The sequence below is a fragment of the Branchiostoma belcheri genome, unplaced genomic scaffold (genome assembly GCF_001625305.1).
Source record: "Branchiostoma belcheri isolate BF01 breed outbred unplaced genomic scaffold, Haploidv18h27 scaffold45, whole genome shotgun sequence".
In the NCBI taxonomy this organism is placed as follows: Eukaryota; Metazoa; Chordata; class Leptocardii; order Amphioxiformes; family Branchiostomatidae; genus Branchiostoma; species Branchiostoma belcheri.
The window spans coordinates 1238157-1255444 of NW_017804076.1; the positions used below are offsets into that span (position 1 = coordinate 1238157).

Consider the following 17288-nt stretch of genomic DNA (forward strand, 5'->3'; position numbering starts at 1 on the left):
GTGAATTGTGTTTTGTTTTTCTGTTGTCAGATCTCCCAGAGTGTGTGGTCCCCTCACAGTGTGGAGCATCACATCCAGAAGTACTGTATCCACAGTCTGAGGATATCGGCCTTGTTACGCAGACATCTCTTCAAGGAAGACCTGCCAGACTGCCAGGTACAAATATCTTATGTATTCCCTGTAAAACACTGGTCTGTCATGTAGAACACACAGGTCTATGTTACAGATTAGAGTTATGTTAAACTTTGAAGAGCTTGGAGTACCTTAGTTACAATGTATTTGTAGAAGAGAATCCTTTTCTTCAGTTACAAAATTGCATGTTGGCAAAAATGTTACATGCAATTTTTAAAACTACATGCTAAACCATACAACAACACATGTAGTAGTAGATTCTAAGTAGAGACAAAGGCTCTCAAACAATGTAGTATTTCTGTAACAATACATGATGTTTATATTCGCAAAAACATGTGCAAACATGATACATGTACTGGTAATTTTCAACTACAAGCAATGCTAGAAGTTACTTGCACATCACAGGTTGCATACTTCAAGCCCCTATTATTGATAGGGAACCTTTGTGTGTAGTGTATTAACTATTCCATTCTGTTACAGGACCCAGAACTAGAGTTCCAGACACTAGTGAAGTACCTGGACTTGCAGCATGCCCCCCCTCCCACCCGGGGCGATGCCTCTGCCGTACGGGAACGACCGTTCACTAGCGCCTCCTGTCTGCACTGGGCCGTCCCTGCAACCCAGATGATCTCACACTGGTGCCAAGACTTCACCAGCTTTGTCAACAGAAAACAGGGCCCTGCTAAGGTATGCATTTCTCTAGTTCTGTCTTACAAACCACTTTCTTGAGTCAGATTGAAGGAGATGTATCAAGTAAAAGTGCTGTAATTCACTATTTTTTTGTGGTACCATACTTTTATTTTCATGTTTTTTTCTGTCACTGTTCGTGGTTTTCACTTCTGTACCACAAACTTATCATTACTGTGAGCAAATAATTCCAACTGCTTTTTTGCTACACCTACCGCCACCGCAAATATATAGTTCTGTGAACTTGTCTATTTTTCTCTGACCGCAAACTTTTGCTACTGCGAACATAAAGTGAATTACAGTTACAGTGTCATGTCTAAAACTCATTGAAAGTGTTTGCTTTCATTTTGCTTTTTTTTGCATGCTACCTTTCATCATACAGAAGCTTTTCCCCAGTCATTTTTAGTCTCTATGTCCCTGTTGATGAGACCATCTCATCTGTCCTTGGTGCTGATTTACATGTTGTGTTACAAAATTCTTCCATTAGCACAAATAGGATGGAGTGCCAATCATAGTTTTGAAAAGATGTGTGCTGTTTATAATAGCCCACATGTTGTTTTCTATGGTTTGCAAGCAGCTGCAAAATGTTTTCAAATTACTGTTCTGCAACAAACATTGTACTTGGATGAAGGTTAGACGTTTGTTTCCTATTGCACTATCAAAAAATTTGTCTTTATTCTATTTGAATATCAATTAATAGTTCGTGGTTATAAACCTGTTAATCTTGAAATCTCACCAGTGTCACTGACGAAAGGTAGTTAATGCTACCAAAAATGTCTGACCGTCTGACCAGTTGTTTGAGTAACTGTTTTTTTTGCATATACATACATACTTATTCTATACTATTCCCAGGTATCTGAAACAAATTTGGTGCAGTACACCATGCACATATTACTACCCAGATTTATCTGTCTAGTTAGAGACAACTTTGTGAAAGACCAAGTAGGGGTATATTGACATTCAAGAAAGGTGACTCGCCCGATGACACAGTAGGTTGTCACCGTATGACAGCTTATCCAGGTTCTGGAGTATTTTTATCCCTGTGCTAGTGCTGTGTACCAGTTTGCTGGACCGGTTCCGAATTTGAAAAGTAAAAAAAAAAATGAACATCTGGAAACAGTTCTGGGCTTACAAAAAAAAAATCATGTCACATTCCCCTTCTTGTTCTAAACCATCTAAAATTTGCACTGGAAAATGAAGAAAACATTGCCATTGGGCATCGTCAAGTGTCGGCCTCCGTAAATTATGTGGCCATAGTTTTGTGCCGACCAAACAACATAATTCCTTCTAAAACCTGGTGGTACAGTGCGCACTTGAAATTTTGCGGTAAAGATGGCCCATTATCCATTGGGAAATGTTCACTGAGAAGTCGCTTCCATATTTTGTATATGCCCTGGGTTCCGGTCCAGACCTGAACCTAAGCTTCTGGAATGGAATCCAGATCTGAACTTGAATTTGGGTTTACATGTATAGGTACACAGCACTACTCTGTGCCACACGTACATGTTCAGTGTCCTCCTCTCACCTCCACCACATTTTCCTCTTCCTCTCCTGTCTCCTCCTACATTTCCTGTGATAGCTGCAGCCTAGAGGTGGTTATAAGGTAAAATTCTGCCTTATTTGGCAATAAAGTCAACCCTAACATAGCAGCTTGTAGTATAATTCCTTGTCATAGACTTTACACTTTCTAATTGTGGTTAAACTTAATTTTTATCTTTTTTTCCAGTACTAATTCGACTCGAGTAGTAAAGCATGGTAGAAATGATTTTTGCCCTTCAGTGTAACCTTTTTTTGTTTTGGTGATTTTTAACCTTAACTTTACTACTGAAAGCTCACAAACCAAAGTTTCGACACGTAAAGAATGATCCCATATAAAGTGTAAAGTCCCATCTAAAAAATCCTTCAGTCCTATGGAATTAATGTTTTATTTACTTTTATTTATTTTGAGCTTTTGATGAATAAGTGTCAATTTTTTTTCCTTTCAATCCCTTTTTATTTTCTGTTCTAAATACAGACAGATAAGACAGTTGTTATTTGAACAAATGAGAGAAATCATATAATAAATCCAGTTTATATTACAGCAGGATTTCTTATTAAAGAGATCTGTACGTCATATACTTCGATAGTCCAACATGAAGCTTGAATCAATGTCATTGCTATAGAAAAGTTACATTTCAAAGCTAAATGTAATAGATAGAAATGCCATTAACAAGATAGTTGAAACTCTTGTTTAAAGACAGCTTCTCAAAACTGTTACAGTCCCTGCTACTGAAGAACTTTGCGTGGAAGCTGCCTTGCCTCCTGCGCCCGCCGAGTTCGTACGACAGCATATTCCAGTACCATCGTCAGCGGCAGTGTACCATGTGCTGCAGCGTGCCCAAGGAGCCGGCACTGTGCATGGTGTGCGGGGAGCTGCTGTGTATGAAGGGAGGCTGCTGTCGACAACAGAGCGTCATGGAATGTGTGCAGGTGTGTTCTTTATTTGTGTAGTACAAGTTTTTAGATACCTGAATGACTGCTCTCTGTACGTTAGCAACAGTAGGCATCCTTCCATCTTGAAAGATAATGATAGCACTCCAGGTCTTGTGTTAGAAACAAGTTGCTTATAAATTCATATTAGAGATAGAGGCCAAGTACAGGAAAACTACAGCAGAGGAAAACTACAGGATGATACCCAGCAGAGGAAAACTACAGAGTGATACCCAGCAGAGGAAAACTACAGAGTGATACCCAGCAGAGGAAAACTACAGAGTGATACCCAGCAGAGGAAAACTACAGAGTGATTCCCAGCACAAGAAAACTACATAGTGATACCCAACAGAGGAAAAGTACAGAATGATACCCTGTAGAGGAAAACTACAAAATGATACCCTGTAGAGGAAAACTACAGCATGATACCCAGCAGAGGAAAACTACAATGATACCTAGCAGAGGAAAACTACAATGACACCCAGACCAGGCCACCAGATATGGCCCGCATATGCTTTATATGCATATGATGTTTTATTGTAGTCATTTGCATACTCGGGATGACTTAAATGACACCATTCTTGCAGCATTCGGTCAGCTGTGGTGCAGGGACGGGGGTGTTCCTGGTAGTGAACTCTTCCACCATCATCGTGGTGAGAGGGCCGCGGGCGTGTCTGTGGGGGTCGCTGTACCTGGACAGTCACGGGGAGGAGGACAGGGACCTCAGGTAGGGCAACGATACCTGTTCTAGTGCTAATGTCCCATTGCTTAGAGAATACATAAAGGAACTGTAACTGTAAGTAAACTGTAACGTTTTCTTTCCATCCTATTCAGGCGAGGTCGACCTTTGTACCTGAGCGAGGACAGGTTTCGAGTCCTGACTCAACAGTGGATCAGTCACAGTTTTGACCACATGTGCAAACGCTGGCTGTGGCACCACAACAGACTGTAAAGGGGGAGGGGGGCACTACTGTCACTACCACAGATTATACAACACAGGAAATATCAATAGCAAAATGTACTTAAAGTACTGTATTATGTAAATTTGTACTTCTTCATAAACTAAAACTAGCTACTGATAAAGTTATATACTTCGAACTAAAGTACATTTATATAACTGTTCAGTTTTGACATATACCTGTCTTGTTATATACATGTCTTGTATACCTTGATATGATATTATACTGTAGTATCACAAGTTGTGGAAAGGGGCATTGCAACGTTTGTCATAGACGATTCAATTTCAAGCCATAGGTAAGAACTGTGCCACTGTGCACTGTAGGTCCAGTACAGGGGATAAGCATTAAGATTTTGCATAGATTTACTTTTATTTATACTTTTGTCATATAGTTGTCTGTGATGAGAGTACAAAATGTATACCTTAAAGTTATAAAACTAACTGAAGTAAAAAAGCACCATAATTGTAAATAAAAGAGAGCAGTGAAACTAAGGGTTGAAACTGAAAGACTAGAAGAATGTGGTTGTTCTGCTTAAGTTTGTACCATCATAAATCTGGGTGATCTTTTTTATGATTGTAGATCTCATTGTAGAACGACTGTTACAGCAAAACTATAAACCTCAGATATGTAGAGGGATTTGAAGATCTTTGAGAGAAATCAGCACAGTAGTTTTACTTAGTAGTTTTTCCTACAGTGGTAGTAGAAAAAGTTAATATATGCATATTTTAGTTTCTCTGACATCACAGAAAAAAGAATACTTGCCAGATCTAGAGCAGAATATCAAACCTGAATTATAGCTTAGTTGAAATGATGTGTACAAAGCAAATTGCTATAATCCTTTTAATACATCTTTCTTATATCTGATGTAATGTAATGTGCTAACTTGTAAAGGTTGTATGTGTAAACCATGCAAATGGTTTATATAATACTGTGGCCAGGGTTTCCAAAATGTGATTTCCAGTTTTCTGTGACGATGTTCTTTTATAATGACATACCTATAGGGGCTTCCAGCATTAGGTAACCAACTTGAGGCAATGTAAAACACTGCGAAATGTTTTTTTTCACGTTTCAATATCAGTAAAGGTTTAGAGAAAGACAAGGAGTACTTCAAAGTGGTTTGTATGCATTTTTATTTCTGTTTTTATGAATTAAGACACAGTTGTGAGAAGAAGATGTGTCTGACAGGAATGAGGAATAATCTTAATATTGTACACTGAGCTTAAGGTCTAAAACAGCAGCAATTATTGAATTAGCATATACTTTTCTTTAAATGTGGATTGTTCAGTTAAAAATGCAGCCGTTTGGCACACAATTCAACACTTACTCTTGGTATCTCCATGTTATGCTGCTGCTATAAGGAAGAAGTGAACGGTGTTTGTACATGTGAATGTTATTATTGTAAATAAAATCTCTTGTGAACAGGAATTGCTTGTTTTCATCAGTAGGCCATGTTGATTTGATTAATATGGATGACATACTCTGGGAATCCCAAAACTGCTTCGAGGCAAGCATGCAAAACATTTGGCAAAAAAAAAAACACCTTCATTATGAAATCTACGTGGTCAAGAAGGTTCAACAAATGACTAAACACACAGAGTATGGTAAGGCAAATGATATATTCTCCATTTTCATTTCTTCAACTTTTCCTGTTTACTTTGGAATTGATAGTGCCCGGGACATTGTGACTGACTCTGTAGGCCAAATGATGGGTAGGAAGTTGAAAAGGATATATATACATGTATAGATGAGCTTGAGGTTGATGATGATTGGGCTGATCCTTGCCTGCTATAGCAAGATTAGGTGCACTTGTGTCATCTGCCAAAAGTCATACTTGAGCAGAGGAGCACGCTTTTACTTTTTAAAACCTCTCAAGGTTTAGGGGGGAAAGATTTTCCGATGAAAAATGATGCCAAAAGACCGCCATTTTCACTTGGAATTAAACCCATCACCTATAGATAAGCCACAAAACGACTGATCTTATTGGAAATAGAAAACCCTCATGTATAATCAAGAAAAGTATAAAGAAAATACTAACACCGAGATTTTCACTATAGCCCGTCGCGCGAGGCATAGGGACAGCACCCACAGAACGCATCAGAGTAGCCGTGGCGACTCTTGATTCGGGCTTACATTGCATTACCCTCAGACAAGAGGGTAATGCAATGTAAGCCCGAATCAAGAGTCGCCACGGCTAGCATCAGAGGTGAACGTTTACATATTGATAATCTTATTATGGACCAATAAAATGTTTCGTCACATCAGATCACATACACAGAAACACGAAAACAATGTACGTTCATCCGACATACGTAAGAGTACTTTTCTGGAAGCCATATTTCAAAGAACAAAGAATAAGTGGTAAAACTTGCGTCTGATGGTGTTTTCAACACCAAGGACAGACCCAATTCCAGAACCGGTGCACACCAATTCTTCCGCGACAGGGAAAAAGTGCGCGGTACAAAAAGTAACGTAAGCTTTCGATGGTTCAGCTTTGAGTTCACATTTCTCATGATCTGCTACAAAATGTCATTAAATACTAATTTGGTTGAAAAGTGAAAGAATGGATGCGTTTTGGGTGAAAATTGATTTCGGACCCGAGGCTTACTTCTGGGTGCCCTTCCGCCTTGGTTGCGGTGCTTCGGTTAGACCCAAATTTACGCGATTAAAATCGGAAACTCGAGAACTTAGTAAACATTTAAAAAAAGATGTGATTCATCGTTTTCATTCACATATTTTACTGTTTTTGTTTGAAGAAAATTTACTGATTTTACTTCCAGATCATACAAGGCAGAAATTCTTTTTTTTTTAGAATTGAGAGTTTTCTGGCACCCCTACAATAACGTCGCACTTGGTACAGTCCTTTCATTTCGCACATGTCGCGCTGAGAGAATGTTCTTCAGTCACCCACCCCCGAATTTGTGGACAAATTTTTTCAGTTTCTTGTTCCCGAATATTCTTCCTTTCTGCGTTTTCGGATAACATATGGAGTATTCGGAACTTCTCTGTGGATTTGGGCCGGTAGTGTGTCTGTTTGGAGGAGAGAACCTGTATTTTCTGACAGGACATGTGCTTGTGGGGAAGAAGACAAAATGGCTACTGTTGTGAGGACATGCATTTCTGCTGGTGAGGGGAAGACTTCGTAGGAGAGAGAGAGAGGTAAAATTCCAACATATTTAGTCGAAAAAAGTGAACATGAAATGCATGGCAAGTTGTATCCCCGAAAAAATCTTTAGTTTTATGGACATTTTTCACAATTTTCGATGTTTGAGCGTTTAAATATTGTTGTTTTCTTCTTCTAAAGTTTGACCTCATTTATCGAGTTTATTTCAAAGTCGCCCTATCCTATCCTATTGTACTGGACAAAGCCCTCTTGGTAATAAAAACAAACAGCTTCCGTGTATTTGTACAATATTTTTGAGGAGATAAACGCAGAAAAAGTAAGAAAATTTGACTGCCTCGTGGCGAGGGGACCACCTGTGCAACTGCGGCACACGTGGGTTTGATTGTTCCCGCCTTGTTGAACTGCACTGTAGATGCTTATTACTGCTAAACTAATTAGCGCTAAGGTCCGTAATTGTGGTCTTGTATTCTAGTTTTTTTTCGTAATTGTTTTTTTAATAAGTATTGATAAATTTCAAATTTAGTAAAACGTGTAGATTTTGAATTCCAACTTGTTTTGAAAGGCGGTCTTGGCGGCAGATTCTTTTACAGTAATTTTCCATAATTTATTTGCAATCTAGTCCACAAAGGCTACTTTTAAGGTAACGTTTCTTACTGCTAGTTAAGGTATTGTTATTCAAGACAAGTGTGTAACATATAATGTTGTATAGTTAGGTGGCTGCTGACTGATGGTGACTCCTGTCTGGACCTGGTGATTTGAAGACACCAGAGGAATGTAAGGTGAGAAAAATCTGTATTTTGTATTCTACCTACCATTTACTATAGCTAATGATGTTATTTGAGACAAGTGTGTAACTTATAATGTTGTAAAGTTAAGTGGCTGCTGACTGATGCTGACTCCTGTCTGAACCTGGCAAGAGAAGATTGGACCAGACCAGACCTGGTGATTTGAAGACACCAGATGAATATAAGGTGAGAAAAATCTGTATTCTGTATTTTACCTACCATTTACTTGGTAGTATTTGAGACAGGTGTGTAACTTGTAATGTCTGAATAGTTAGGTGACTGCTGACTGATGCTGACTCCTGTCTGAACCTGACAAGAGACGATTGAACTAGACTGGACCAGGTGATTTGAAGACTCCAGATGAGTATTAGGTGAGAAAAATATAAATTCTGCAATCTACTTACCATTTACCTTGTGTGTTTTAAACAAATATGTAACATATAATGTTGTATAGTTAGGTGGCTGCTGACTAATGCAGTAGTGAAGACTCCTGTCTGAACCGGACAAGAGAAGATTGGACCAGACCTGGTGATTTGAAGACTCCAGAAGAACATTAGGTGAGAAAAATCTAAATTCTGCAATTTACTTTACCATTTACCTGGTGTGTTTTTAAACAAATATGTGACATATAATGTTGTATAGTTAGGTGGCTGCTGACTGATGCTGACAAGAGAAGAGAGCAGACCAGGTGCACGTAATTTGAAGACCCGAGAGTGAGATGACGGCATCCACAGGTGAGATTACACTTACCAAAATCCATATGGTTCTAACACTCTTCACTTAGCTCTTGCAGTTCACAGAAAAAATCCTTTAACAGTCAATTCAGTGTTTTTTTGCATCACACTAATTATCCTTTCATATTGTGTAAAAGGTGTGTCCTGAGGGTCAGCTGTCCTGACTGGACATAGAAGAAACCTGTGATGATGGTGGTGACTCCTGTCTAAACCAGAGCAGACAAGTTCAGCAAACCAGTCGACTTCAAGACACAGAGTGAAGTGCAGAATCTGTACAGGTGAGACAATGGCTCACAACTTGGATCCTTTCTTGGATAATGTGAAGAATTCTGAGGATGAACATGTTTCCTGTAACCAGTAGTGATGTGCAGAAACAACTTTTTACAGTCTAAAACTTTCTATATCTATTGAAGTAAGGGATAGTTCATATATATGATCTTATCGTTACTTAGCTCATTCAGTGTTGCCTGGAGATGTTTTTTTTGCATCACAATAATTATCCTTTCAATTTTAAACAATTTCTAAAATCAAACCTTGCGTGTTGTGTGACACATTCTAGCAAGGCCAGTTACTGCTGTCAATATACTGACTTTTGTTTCTCTGTCTTCAAGATGTGGACCTGGAGACAAGGTTGGAGCTTGATGGGAGGAAGAACTCTTTTATCGGCAGAGCTGTGTGAAAGAAGATGGGGAGTTGTGAGTATGGTTTCTTTGTTAACAAAGACAACACTCCACACTCACACTTGCATTTCTCTCTTCTATGCCCACTTCATTCACTCTACTGTCTAGGGGTCCGCATACCCTTTTCTGTGAGCAATTTTACCCCATTATTAATCGTAGCTGGCCGCTTTTGTTCGATGTTAACCAATTGTCTGAAAATTCTTCCCAAAGTGTAATTCGTCACCCTAATTGCAATTAGGATGTTATTTGTTAGCCTGAATTGATCTTAAGATTCATTGAAAAATTCTTTGTATGGTCAACACCAGATTGGAAGACATCCAGTGAATACAACTTAAAGAACATTCCAAAGAAGTTGCTCCCAAAGCCTTAATACAAGAACTTACAAGTTAATTTACTATATGACGAGTTAATTGCAGGCCAGCCTGAATTTTCTGTTAAGCCTTGTCGGCCCTCCTAAATTTACTTTTGCCAGGATTCCCCCTGCAGACCCTCTACTGTCATCACATTTTTATTTCTTCTGTCAAACCTTGTTCTAATTGCACAGTGCATCACACGTTCCTGGACTCGTCTTTTATCCCTTTGGTTCCAACTTTCACCCACTCCCTTAAAACTCTTTGCATGCCTTCCCTGGGCATCTCTGTTTTAGACCCCATCACGTAACTCTTTGTCTGCAAATTGCACAGTACATCACACTTTTCTAGACTCATTTTCCAACACATTGGACCTTTACACGCAACATCTTTTCCTTACCTTTCATCCTGCTTTTAATGGCACGGTATGTCACTCTTTCTTGTGTTCCTATTCCGTCACGCTTTGGACCTTTTCACTCAACTTTCTGACACACTACTTTTACATTACTCTTTTCTTGCCTCAGCCATGAACTCTGCTTTTAATTGCACAGTACGTCACTCTTTCTTGTGCACCTCTTCCAACGTTTTGGACCTTTCCTCTCAACTTTGGAAACACTTAGTCACACACTTTCTACCTTGATGCAGCTGCTCCAAGCACTTAATTAATCTAATTAGATTTTCCCGCCAAAAAACTTAGAATTATTTTCCTTCACTCTGATGTCAGCCATGCATACAGTGTGCTCCCCAGGGGATGTCTTTGCTTGTTGAAGACATGGAGTTTCGAAGCTCCAGCATACCTTTGCAATGACTGATCAGAAAAAAAAACTTAATGAAAATCATATACACACACAAACCAACCACCCCCTGACTATTTTTAGAAGAGGCCTATACATCGCACTATCTCCCAGGAATATTGACATCAAGCAACCAAACCTAGCGTCGAAGCCTGGAGGAGAAAACCTCCGGGCCAGGGTAACAAAAATACACAAAGCCCCTCTCCGTTAGCGTAGTAGGCCTGATGACGGACAAAGTTGTTCGTCAACAAGTCTACTACGCAGAGTCAAGGCATGTGTAAGTTTGAACCCTGGGACAGAAGTTCCTCCTCCAGGCTAAGCCCAGGGACAAGAAGCAGAAGGATAGAACCTACAGAAAGAGAGGAATTGTGTTTTGTCATGCAGTGATAGAAACTCTCAATCAAACTCTGTTATCACTGTTTACGTACTTGAAACAATTCAAACCTCCTGCTCCAAAATCCAGGCCTAGTCTCAAGCTCATCAAATAAAGTCTGGCAGCGTAAAACATCACTGTCAAACTTTACTAGATCAACACGAGACGAGCCCTGAGTTTTCCAACAGGAGGTTAGTATTGCTACAAGTCCAAAAACAGTTATAACAAAGTCTGGGTCTACATGACATAAAAAGGAATCAGCAAAACAAAACTACACCCATTATTTCCTCAAATATCATTTACCCAAAAGTTCTTTCCCTTAAGATTTACATTCATTTGTAACTGTTACACTATCTCTTTTACAACTGGTCCTTGAATACTACTTGTCACATTAAAACTATCTTCCTAAACTTCTGTAACTTAATTGCTGACTGCAATTTAAGTAGAAAGCCCTAAAGTTTACATAACATCTCAGTGCAACTGTCTGTCTACAGTATCTTTTAGTTATATATAGTACATGAAAGTGTGAAATGTTGACTTACAATTCGCCATTTTAGAGCATAAGACATTGGTATTTATGTTTGTTTCAGTGTGTGATTTTTTTTTCCAGAAACCATCACGTAGTGAAAAAAGATCTGGCGACTCTCGTGGCTTAACATGTACACGCTAGACTTTGATCGACCTCTCTGTGTTATTCTTACTACCTTGCCGTTAACTTTTACTATTTAAACTGTCTGTGAAAATGTTAACTATATTTAAAGCAGAAATCAGAATGCTGAACTTCAGAGTATATAAGCCTTGAGAAAAGAATAGCAGTAGTTTCGTTTTGCTGATTCCGTAACTCAATTCCGCCCTTTCAAACATGACACACAGCTTACCTGTAGTACATTCACTCTACAGAAAAAGAGCACAATATTGCCATATTCATTTTCTGTACAGAAATAGGACATACTTCCAACAATCATTATGTGACCAAAGTATTTTCCCTGAAATCCACTCCTTTGCATTCACTACAACATTGTTGCTTATGATTGTAAGACAATGTGTATATCTTGTGTATCACTCACATCTCGTAATTTGTAAATCATGTTCAAATATATAAAGAATATCAATTGTGTTTTATCTATACTTCAAATCAGACATTTTTGACAATAACAAATGAGAAAGACAAATGTATAGAATTTAGGTAAATGAGGCTGCAGGTGGAAAATCACAGCAACACATTTTTCTGCCTAAGAATTTGGTGCAGCCTATTTTCTGACTTTGATTTTTCACATACAGAAAACCTGTTCCTCCTGCATGTCATAGAATTTCACTACATTTACTATCACCTCTCATTTTGTTTTATATCGTATGTGCCAAGTCATGGTAATTTGTTTGGTAAAAAACAGTAGAGCATATCACAATACTCTAAGATGTGCTGTGAATATTTCTGAAGAACAGTTTTCATTTCAGAAATTTGTTTTTTAAAGAATGGATGTGGATCATGATGAAGAGGGTATCAAGGAAAACAGCTTGATCACAAAATGCTTTTTGAAAATATATCCAATTGCTATACAGAATGAAACAACAGACAATATCACAAGTGCTCTCCTCAATAGGAAAATGTACTGTGTTCTCCGGCATAAAGGCAAACAAATATTAGTCACAACCTTAAACTAGATATTAGTATAAGAAATGTGAACTCTTTCAATAAAAAATGACAATGAATAGAAGAGAGGGCCTGTGAGTTAAGATGTTTGGAACTGAAAATTCAGAGGATCGCAGACATGCCCTGGTAGTATTCCAACATATTTCATTGTCATTTTTAGGGGTCTGCATGGAAGGTCCCGGTCCCGATCACATTTTGCATGACATTCTGGAACGCAGCAGCCACGATTTATGTTCATTCACGGATGCTTATTATTAATTCAAATGGCAAGGTGCAAAAGTATGCAAAGCGGCAACCTGGTATTACGCTTCGTTCATGCAGGCTTAACGTTTTACCCATTATGCAAATGTTATGTTTAACTTTAAGTCATAAAGATCTGACTTCGCATTACGCAAATCTAATACGAGTGCTTACGCATTGCAGCATGCAGACCCCCATTTTTGAAAGAGTTCAAAAAATAGAAGCCAACTCACGGTCAAGGTCCGATGTTCTCTTGTCGTCTAGATAGGTACACGTCAGGTCCCTCAGGAACACAGTAGGCAAATCCTCCTTGAATAGGACAGGTACACAGGATAGCTGACAGATCCGTCATCAGGAATATGGACAGGAACACAGACAGGTCCCACAGCACACACAGGAACATGGTCAGGTACTGTCTCAGCTTCCCATAAGCTAGGGTGTAAAAGAAATACATAAACATTCAGAAAAATCTCATGGTAACTTTACATACACCATACATACACCAATATTTACAATTATTCAAATAACATGCATGACATCATAATCATCATGATATTCACAACATATGTTGTAAACCTGCTTTGATTGGGGGAAGAGCACATGGAACATTGTTAGTGATCCAAAAGAAGAGCATAGCCAAAAGTGAACATAGAGCACTCTAACCAAACATTAACAACAATCACATGAAAATACATCTCACACAAGATATCACATAAGGTATCACAACTCATTTGTTCTAAAACCTGCTTTGGTTGGGGGAAGAGCACATGGAACCTTGTTTAGTGAGACAAAAAAAAAAGCATAACAGGGCATACACGAAGAATATCATAACCAAACAACATTATCACATGAAAAGACATCTCACATATGATACACATATCAAGATATCACAATAGAAATAACATTACATGTAGCAACATAATATGCATCTCATGTTGACATTCATTGAATTAGAACGAGGTACAAAACATCAGAGCAAACGACACACATGAAATGCATTTACAAACATCGGTTCATGAAAATTAAAAAACATCAAGCTCATAATAATATGCACAGAAATAATGATTTGGCAATAGTGTAGTGTGTAAGCATATCTAAGGCCACACCAATTTAATTTCTTGGTTAACGGATTTTTGTAGAAAAATAATGGAGCGGGCGGGCGAAAAAAAAATAAAAATAAAAACAGGCCTAGGCATCCTATTATGGCCCAAAATGGTATGACAAGAGCCATGAAGTCAACATACCAGGCTGGTTCAAAATTTAAACAATGAATTTTGAACTTTTAATGATACTACTGCGTTGAAAGATGGAATGACTGTAACAAGTAGTAACAAAAGGACTGTTTTCAACTGTTCAGGGCAAAATATGAGCATTTTGCAGTTGATTCTGAATTTTTATTTTTATTTGCAAATCAGAAAAAAATGAAGCGGCGAATCCGTTAACCAAGAAATTAAATTGGTGTGGCCTAAGGTACTCAATAAGTTAAGTAAGACTGTTCTGAAAAAGCCAAACATAAAACATTATGATAACAATTCCAAATAACACCAAGTGAGAAGCAGCAGCTGCAGCTCATATGAGTTGCACATCGATCTGAAAACATTACATTTCATAAAATATTGGACCCAACACTGAACTGCTTGAACTGGGGACAAGCAAATGTTGTAGTGTACAGTCATGTTACCACAAACATGAAATCTGAGTACTTTGCATGGTTCTAAAAATCACACAGTACATGTAACGTTACATGATATTAGAATACTCAAAAGATTTTAGAATAAATCACACATTTTCACACATCAAGAAAGTTTCATAACTGTTATAATTTCTAAATATGGCATTGAAAGATATGGAGAAAAACATGTCATGTCAAATATGTATTCATGTATAACATATTCATCAATATCAAATAAACCACGATTATCATGCAAACATCTGTCAAAGAAACTGTCATGATTTCATCCACACATGCAATTATATCAACTAATATTAAGATTTCAACTTAGGAAGTAGTTGAAGTTTTCGTACAGTACCTCTGAAAACATTTCCCTTGGTTTGCAGCTCCTTGATGTATTTCAATACAGAACCTGGAACATAGGACCTTCAGTACTGCAACAACACCAAAACAGGAACAAGGCATACAAATTATCATATTCAAGTATCATTGGCTCTATCATCAATTTGTCAACAGTTTACACGACAAATATCAAAATTCAAATCTCATATTTTACCAACGTCAAATACTTTAGGCTGATGTATAAGACTGCAAGCAAAAGAAACCCTTCAACAGTCGCCGTGGCTACAAAGTCAAGTTCGAGTGTCGATCTGTTTAGGATTTTAACGCTCAACAACTGGAAAAGTCCTGACCTGGAGTGGACCAGACCAAAACACCGAACCTCTTACAGTCCTTTAAGCCTATGGTGAATTCTTTGTGTCTTTTCTAAATACATTTTACTTTCCTGAGCACTATGTGTCGTATATCATAATAATTTGTCCTGGATATGGTCTTTGCCTTCATACGTAAACAACTCTGTTACAGCCCCCCTCCCCACTCCAACCTACCGGTCGTCTGGGTCTCCCTCCAAATCTACAAGTGAAAACTTGTCCGTGTTATCCTCTTCACAAACGGCACTATCTTGTCCCTACTGCTTGCTCTTAGCCTCGGAACACTTTTGTTTTACATTGGAACACATTGAATTTGACCAAAACACACAGGACAACAACAACAACCCAAGTTCCACATGTTTTATCGGTCAGCAGTTATTCTCCCTATGCAAATCACATGTAACACAAAAGCGCCCCCAGCGGTTGCTCATCTTAGTGCAGCATTAACTCGTTGGGGACAGTTGCCGCAAATTACTTTCGAAATTCTGTCCTTTTCCTTAAGTTAACTTAAAGGGGATTTACACACAATTGTCCAGAGAGTATGTACGGCAATTTAAAGTACAACTTACCACCAAAGTGGACGTGGCGCGTCTTCCTGGGCGGAATTTTTACCCGCTCGTTCTTCCCTTCCATGCACAAGTCACCATCTTGGAACGGCGTGTTGCACGCACAGGTGCCACCTGCAGCTGTTCATCACGAGCAAAATTTGAATTCGATAATCAAGTTAACATAAGATTAACAGGGGGCCAATAAACAATCATCACACATGCAGCACTGAAACTACAATGATTTACCTTACAATTCGAAATTTTTCTATCCTACTCATTCAACTTTGTAAATTTAGGAATAGGAGGTAACGGGGGGTGTCCTAATTCCGACCTACCCCTAATTCCGTACTAGTTTGAAAAATCCTTGTCGCCGCGCTATGCATGGGAGCACGTGCCTATAAATAACCACAAGAATGGACAAAGTTTCTGTGTTGATATCGGTATTCTCACAAAGTTTGTTCCAGTTCGCACGGTCCGATAACAGACGATTGAAAAATCTGTATAAATTCGACGCTTGTTCGGGGGTTGACGAGCGTGTTAAAAAACGCAGCTTTGATTTTGAAACAGCCGCTTTGGAGCAAGTAGCGTAATGGTACAAAGAAGACTTGTTTGGGACAGAAAAATAGTTATAGATTGTTTTAGTCATAATTTGTGTATTTTAGATACCTAACTCTCTCCTCAGATTGGCCTTTGTTAGATACTAGGTCGGAATTAGGGCACCCCTTTTGCGATAGAACGTTCCACCGGCAGAATGACGAAAAACCTGCCGTAAGTTTCGCGAACCATTACGCTTGGGTGCAAGGCGCCACACTGAAGTGAAATACACAGCTATTTAGCTTTAATCGTTGTTATCTTTATCTGTAAATATTATAGCTCGTGTTAGGCGGGTTTTTGGTGAGACAAACCATTACCAAAGGTATGTGCGTTTGCATGGAACATAGGTCGGAATTAGGACCCCTCCCGTTAACATTAACGTTAACGTTAATTTTCTAATAAATGATATTTGTTTGACCCATTTACCGCGGTAAATACCTCTAGGAATACGTCTATAATATCTACAATGACTCGGTACAACGCGACATACGTGTATCAGATTACTTCGATCTTCTCTTTATTGACGATTTTTAAACTGAAAAAACTGTATAAAGCACAGCTATATCGATTTTTAAACTGACAATTCAGTTTTATTTAAATAACTCGAGGAGGGTTTATCTAATCTAGAAGGGATTTTCTTGAGCTCGAAATGATTAGATTTTTGGGCCCCTGCAGCTGAACTTACAGTTTTGATATCTCATGATCTGGACATGCTGGAGTCGATTTTAGGATGGTATTACAGTAGCTTTTATGCTCCTGAAGAAGTGACATGGGTTTGGGCCCCCTAGC

At 38.5% G+C, this 17288-nt stretch overlaps 1 protein-coding gene across 9 annotated transcripts in view; it reads left to right on the forward strand.

Moving 5' to 3' along the window:
• Nucleotides 1–5669, forward strand: part of LOC109478787 (E3 ubiquitin-protein ligase UBR3-like) — a 37361-nt gene extending 31692 nt beyond the window's left edge. For 8 of the 9 annotated variants that reach the window (XM_019780576.1, XM_019780583.1, XM_019780577.1 and 5 more), the window contains 6 exons: nucleotides 31–156; nucleotides 613–819; nucleotides 2399–2422; nucleotides 3079–3288; nucleotides 3876–4015; nucleotides 4123–5669. In XM_019780576.1, the coding sequence (XP_019636135.1) occupies nucleotides 31–156; nucleotides 613–819; nucleotides 2399–2422; nucleotides 3079–3288; nucleotides 3876–4015; nucleotides 4123–4240 (825 nt within the window). In that variant the 3' untranslated portion in view covers nucleotides 4241–5669. The remainder of the gene's footprint in view (nucleotides 1–30; nucleotides 157–612; nucleotides 820–2398; nucleotides 2423–3078; nucleotides 3289–3875; nucleotides 4016–4122) is intronic. The other variant, XM_019780580.1, reaches the window with a different exon arrangement.
• Nucleotides 5670–17288: the final 11619 nt, after the last annotated feature.